General features: G+C 35.7%; 1 protein-coding gene across 1 annotated transcript in view; it reads left to right on the top strand.

The window, feature by feature from the left end:
• The first annotated feature begins 485 nt into the window (after nucleotides 1-485).
• Nucleotides 486-7,469, top strand: part of LOC139437901 (olfactory receptor 7A17-like) — a 35,907-nt gene continuing 28,923 nt past the window's right edge. Inside the window, exon 1 of the mRNA XM_071212796.1 lies at nucleotides 486-912. Coding sequence (XP_071068897.1) covers nucleotides 486-912 — 427 coding nt within the window. The remainder of the gene's footprint in view (nucleotides 913-7,469) is intronic.

The raw sequence follows: 7,469 nt of genomic DNA, 5'->3' as shown, positions 1-7,469 counted from the left end.
GGGAAGCAATGGACTGATGCATTTGTGGACTTTAGTCTCTATTGGCTTTACTGCAGTGGTAAATCAGAGATAGCTGGTTATAATTGCATCAGTCAGGAAGATTGCCATTAGCAATGAGTGATTCTTAACAGAAACAGTTGAATACCTTAAAAGGGGAAGTGATTCTGGCATTGAGATAGAATTTCCCAGTTCATCTTAGGACAGCCAACATCTTCCAGAACTCATCAAGAATCTTCACTGGACTTTCATTGTAGCTTCTGGTTGCAGCCTGCCTGTGGAACCTGGACTTGTCCATCCCCACGGCGGCATGAGAGACTCTGATAAGTCTCTTGTTATAAACAGATATCCCTTGCTGATTCTGTTTCCCTAGAGAACCCTGACTAACACAATTTGGTACCAAGGAGTGGGGAAGTACCTTTGCAATTACCAAAATGCTGGAGTGGTTTTACAAATGGGTAAGGGGTATTTTTTGGAGGAATTGTGAGATGTTTGGAAGAAAAAACCTTCAGTGTTTTGAAGAAATCATTGACAGCAATCAGGATGCTAAAGAAACTTTTTATGATGCCTTAGAAGTGAGTGATAAAACTATTATTGGAAACTGGAAGAAAGGTGATCCATATTTTAAAGTTGTAGAGAACTTAGTAAGATTAACTCCTGGTGTTTTATGGAAGGAAGATTTTGAAAATGGTGATCCTGGAAATTTAGCTGAAGAAATTTCCAAGGTAAGCCCAGAGAATGCAGATTGGCTTCTGCATGCAGCTTATAGCAAAATGCTAGATGAGCAAGGTGAGCTGAGAACTGAATTGTTGGACACAAAGAAAACAGAAAATGATTCTGAAAATTCCAAGTTTCTGGAAATCAGGCTCCAAGATGAAAATGGCCTGTTGGAGGACTTAACTAAACTTGGAACTGGTAGCTGTCCTGGGTGGTACTGCAGGGACAGTTACCAGACATTTATGTCCTCCCATGGCCCACTGGGTGGACTGGGTGAAAGTGTAAACTATAATGTCGACCACTGACCATGTGATGCAACAGTGCTCAGAGATGGATTCGCCAAGTGCAATGAGTGTCCCATGATGATGGAGAAAGTGTTGTTATGGGAGGAGTCGGGTGAGGGGGGTGAGGGGTATATGGGGACCTCATATTTTTTTTAACATAACATTTTAAAAAATACAAAAAAAAAAACAAACCAAAAAGAAAAGTTTGAAGGTGCAGTTATCTAAGAAAGACTTGTGGAAAGCCTTACTGTCTGATGGCTTGGACACCTGCTTCCTGCATGCTAAAGCAACAGATTTTTTGAGAGAGCTGTATGAAGAAAACCATGGTCATCCTGGACTTATAAGGACATGGATAGCAGAGATTGAAGGGGAAACAGCTTTAAGATGAAATCATGGAAGCTGCGATCTGGAATTAAGACTTCACCTAGGCCCAAGAGAGTAACCCCACCCATGTGTACAGAGTGAGTGTGTTTGCCCCAGCATTTGAAGAGAGTGAATGTTCCCACCAAATGTTCTGGAAGTTTTGCTGCCCCAGGGTGCAAGGAGGGTGAGGCACATTCCTCAAGGTTTAGGGTGGTTAAGGTCAGCACCTTGTAGTTCTGAGTGAGGTGGACCTTCCTCCAAAGGTTAGGGAAGGCCAGGTGATCAACCCATTGCTCTGAGAAGATTGAGCCTGCATGCCAAAGGTTAGGGAGAATGTTATCTTCACATCACTATACTTGGGAGTTAAAGACTCTAACACAAAGATTAGGTAAGGTATGGCAATCACCCCAACACTCTTGGAGGGAGAGGTCTAGAGCTTTGTTGACTCCCAGATGCTTGATGAGGGTGGAACCAAAAAAATGGCTGTTGAGCAAGACTATGAAAATGATTGGTCCCCATAAAACCCCAAGGAGAAGAAACTACCACATTAAGGATGACTCTCAGACTGAAATTGAATGGAGGATGCCCTACATGTTTACTGAACTGTAGAGGATCCATGACTGTTTCCCTCCCAATTTCACCTTATTGCAATTAAAAGGTTTACTGTATGTCTGTCCTTTTGTATTGGAAGCAGATGAATTGTTTTGTAAGTTTCGAGGCCTATAGCAGGCAAGGATTTTCCCCATGACAAACTATATTTCTTTAAATTGATTATGATATGATTTAGTACTTTCATTGTAACTGATTTAAGGATTTTTTGAATATTTTAATGAGTTTTTTGGAATTCAGAGGGGGGAGTGTAGCAGTTTGATATAATTGATGAATTCCAAATAGAAATACTGGACTATACTTGCAAACTGATCTGTACCTAGTCATGATTGAGTTACGATTAGGGCATTGAGTCCACACCCCTTGGTGTGTGGGGACTCACAGATAAAAGGCATGGCAAAGAACAGAGTTGGGGCTTTTAATGTTGGAGTTTTGATTTTGAAATTTGGTACTGAAGACCTAAACCCAAGCCCTGGGAAGTCAGCATGCAGAGGAAAGAGGAACCAGCACCAGGAAGGGTGGAACCTTGAAACCTGAGAAAAGCAAGCCCCAGGAATGTAGAAACCCAGGAAGACTGAACCCTCACAGACATCATCAGCCATCTTGCTCCAAATAGACTGCGGTGAGAGAAGTAACTTATGTTTTATGGCCCAGTGTCTATAAGCCCCTTCCTCAAATAAATACCCTTTATAAAATTCAACCAGTTTATGGTATTTTGCCTTAGCACCCTTTAGGCTGACTGATACACAGTTTCATAGAATGATTTCGTCTGTAGTTTTCTTTTCTTATGGCATCTTTATGTGGACTTGGCATTAGGGTGATGTTGGCATTAAAGAATGAGTTAGGCAATGTTCTCCCCACTTCTATTTTTTGGAAGAGTTTAAGCAGAATGGTGTAGGTTCGATATGGAATGTTTGGAAGCATTCACCTGTAAAGCTGCCTGGTCCTGTGCTCTTTTTAGCAGGGAGGTTTTTAATGACTGATTCTATCTGTTTAGTTGTGAGTGGTTTGTTGTGATCATCCATTTTTTCTTTCATCAATATAGGCTGCCTAATTTAATTTTAGGAATTTGCCCATACCCTCTACATTATACTTCTTGTTTGGCATATAGTTTTCAAAGTATCCTCATATGAAAGTTTTTATTTCTGTGTGGTCAGTGATGATAATCCCTTCCTCTTCTCTTATTTCATCTATTTTCATCATCTCTATTTTTTTCTTTGTTAGTCTAGCTAAGGAATTTTCAATTTTTTTGATCTTGAAGAATGAGTTTTGGATTTTGAGAAATTTTTCAAGTGTTTTTTAATTTTCTTTTTTTGTCTTTATTTATTTTTTAATATTACATTAAAATATATTAGGTCCCCATATACCCCCCACCCCCTTCACTCCACTCCTCCTCCCGTAGGAACAATCTTATTTCCTCTATTTTCATCATCTCTCTTTTTTTCTTTGTTAGTCTAGCTAAGGGATTTTCAATTTTATTGATCTTGAAGAATGAGTTTTGGATTTTGACAATTTTTTCTAGTGTTTTTTTTTTAAATTTCTCTGTCATTATTTCAGTTCTTATCTTTATTATTTCCTTCTTTCTACTTCATTTGGTGTTAGATTTTTGTTCTTTTTTTTCTAATTCATCCAGTTGTGGAGATAGGTTTTCTGTTTCAGCTCTTTCTTATTTTTTGAAATATGTGTTTACGCACGTGAATTTCCATCTTAGTACAGCTTTTACTGCAACTCAAAGGTTTTGATATGATGTCTTGCCATTTTCATTTATTTTCAAGTTAGTTATTGATTTCTTTTGTAATTTCCTACTTGACCCAGTGTTGTTGTAGAGTGTGTTGTTCAATTTCCATATCTTTGTGCCTAATCTAGTTTTCTGGCCCTTGCTAATTGCAAGCTTTCTTCCACTGTACTAAGAGGAAAAACTTGATATAATTTAAATTTTTCTGAAGTCGTTGGAGTGGTTCTGTGGCTCATCATGTTGTTTATCTTGGAGAATTATTCATGTACACTCAAGAAAAAAGTAAATCCCTCTGTATTTGTACTGTTCTGTGTATGTTTATTAGGTACTGATCCTCTAATGTACTATGCAGAATCTTTGTTTCTTTATTGATTATCTTGTAGAGATGTTCTGTCTAATCATGATAATGGTGTAGTAAAGTCCCCCACTATAATAGTTTTCATTTTTATTTTATTTCAAAATTTTTCTCATATTCCTTCTTCCCTTTCCCTACCCTCACCAACTACTATGGCCACTTTCTTCACACCAATGCTACATTTTCTTCCATTACAAATCACAATAGTTCCATAGTAGATTATCAGTAAATCCACTCAAATCCACACCATATTCCTCCATCCTATGGTCACAACACAGTCAGAAAAACAATGCATCAAGGAAGAAACCCTAAAAGAAATCAATTACTACCTTGAAACTAATGAAAATGATAACACAACATTTCAAATGTATAGGATGCAGCAAGAGTGGTAATGAGAGGGAAATTTATATCCATAAAATCATACATCAAAAAAGAAGAAAGAGCTAAAATGGAAAAACTAACAGTTGAAGGAATTAGTATGAAAACAACAACAACAAACTAACTCCAAAGGAAGAAAAAAGAAGGAACAAAGATCAGAGGAGAACAAAATGAACTGGAAAAAAAAAAAAAAGAAAGCACTTGAAAAAACAAACAAAACCAAGATCTGGTTCTTTGAGAAGTTCAGTAAAATTGACAAGCTGTTAGCTAGACTAACAAAAAAAAAAAAAAAAGAGAGAGAAGATTCAAATACAAAAAATAAGAAATGATAAAGTGAATATAACCACTGATCCCACAGAAATAAAGATTATCATAAGAGGATACTTTGAAAAACTGTAATCCAACAAGAACAATTTAGAGGAAATAGACAAATTCCTAAAAACACATAAGCAGCCTACATTGATGAAAGAATTGGCTATCTCAGCAAACAAATCAAAAGTAAAGAAATAGAGTCAGTTATTAAAGACCTCCCAACAAAGAAGAGCACTGGGCCAGTAGGATTCACAGGTGACAAGCATTCCAGAAAACACTAACACTAATCTTGCTTAAACTCTTCCAAAAAACCAAAAGAGAAGGAACATTGCCTAATTCATTCTATGATGCCAACATTACCCTAGTACCAAAGCCAAAAATGACACCACAAGAAAGGCAAATTACAGAACAATCTCTCTATTGAACCTAACATGAAATTCCTCAACAAAATACTTGCTAATCATATTCAACAACACATTAAATTAATTATACACTATGAGTAAGTGAGATTCACTCTGGGTATACAAGGATATTTCAACAAAAGAAAATCAATTAATGTAATACATCATATAAATAGATTGAAGGAAAAAATCACATGATCATATCTATAGATGCAGAAAAACATTTGACAAAACACAATACCCTTCCTTGATAAGAATATTGCAAATGATTGGACTAGAAGGCAACTTTCTGAACATGGTAAAGGGTATATATGAAAAATCCACAGCTATCATCATTTACAATGGTGAAATCCTAAAATTGTTCCCTCTAAAATCAAGAATAAGACAAGGATGCCCACTTTCACCCCTTCTTTTTAACATTGTCTTAGAAGTACTTGTTCAAGTACTGGGGCAAGAAGCAGATATTAAAGGCATCCAAATTGGAAAGGAAGGAATAAAAATTTCAGTCTTTGCAGATGGCATAATGCTCTATGTAGAAAACCCTGAGAAGTCTACCAGAAAGCTTCTGGAACATATAAATGAGTTCAGCAATGTTGCAGGATATAAGATCAATGCTGAAAAATCATTAACATTTCTGTACACCAATAATGAGCAATCTGAAGAGGAAATCAGGAAACAAATACCATATAAAATAGTTAATAAAAAAATCAAATACCTAGGAAAAATTTTAACTAAAGATGTAAAAGACTTATACATAGAAAACTACACACCATTCAAAGAAATCAAAGAAGGCCTAAGTAAATTGAAGAATATTCCCTTTTAATGAATAGGAAGACTAAATATCATTAAATGGCTATCCTACCAAAAACTGATTTACAGATTAATGCAATTCCAATATAAATCAACACAGCATTCTTTAATAAACTAGAAAAAGTAACTGTGAAATTTATTTGGAAAAGAAAGAGGCCCCAAATAGCCAAAGACATATTGAAAAAGAAAAATGAAAATGGAAGAATTACACTACCTGACTACAAACATACTGCAAAGCTACAGTAGTGAAAACAGCATGACTTTGGCACAAGTATAGACACTCCAATGGAATCAAATTGAGATTTCTGATATAGGTCCTCATTTATACAGTCATATGATATTTGACAAGGCCACTGAACCCACTCAACTGGGAGAAAATGGCCATTTCAACAAATGGTGCCTGGAGAACTTGATATCCATATGTAAAAGATTGAAAGAGGATTACCAACTCACAGCTTATACAAAAATCAACTCACAATGGATCAGAGACATAACTATAAGAGACAAGACCATAAAGACCTTGGAAAGAAATGTAGGGAAGCATTTACAGGACTTTGTAATAAGAAATGGCTTCATGAACGTCACACTAAAAGCAAGTGCAGCAAAAGAACAAATAGATAAATGAGACTTCCTTAAAATTAAATCCTTCTGCACCTCAAAGGAGATTGTAAAGAAAGTGAAAAGAGAGCCTACACAATTGGAGAAAATATTTGGTAACCGTATATCTGATAGGAGATTAATATCCTGCATTTTTAAAGAAATCTTATATCTCTAAAATAAAAAAAAGCAAACAACCCATATAAAAATTGGGAAAATGATTTGAACAGAGACTTCTCCAAAGAAGAAATACAAATGGCTAAAAAGCACATGAAAAAAATGCTGATAATCACTAGCTATTGGGAAAATGCAAATCCAAACCTCAATGGGATATCATGTTACTCCATAAGACTGGCAGCTATAAAAAAACACACACAAAAAAACACAAAAAACAAAAAACAGAAGACTACAAGTGCTGGAGAGGATATGGAGGAATGGGAACACACACTGTAATTGTTGAAGCATCAATTTCTTCACGTATTTTGTCCAATGTTTACCTCATTTTCTTGAGTTCTTCTGGTTAGGTGCCTAAATGTTTGATTCTTCTTACTTCTTGTAATATCACCCTTTTACAGATATATAGATCCCATCTTTGACTGTTAAAAAAGTTTTGCACTTAAAGTGTGCTTTGTTCAAAATTCCTATTGCTGCTCCTGCTTTATTTTTGTTGTTCTTTGCTTGTAAATTAGTTTTCCAGCCTTTCACTTTCAGGCTACTTGAATCCCTGGGTTTAACATAGGATTCTTGTAGACAGCATACTGATGGATTATATTTCCTTTTCCATTCTTCAAATCTGTGTATCTTGACATGTGAGTTAATCCATTAATATTTAGTGTTATTACAGTCAAGGAATTATGTACATTAATCATATATACTTTGGGTTAATATATGTCATACATTGTTTTTATTTC

The sequence above is a fragment of the Dasypus novemcinctus genome, chromosome 30 (genome assembly GCF_030445035.2).
Source record: "Dasypus novemcinctus isolate mDasNov1 chromosome 30, mDasNov1.1.hap2, whole genome shotgun sequence".
In the NCBI taxonomy this organism is placed as follows: Eukaryota; Metazoa; Chordata; class Mammalia; order Cingulata; family Dasypodidae; genus Dasypus; species Dasypus novemcinctus.
The sequence above is the reverse complement of the archived record's forward strand: the minus strand, read 5'-3'. Positions and strand labels throughout refer to the sequence as shown.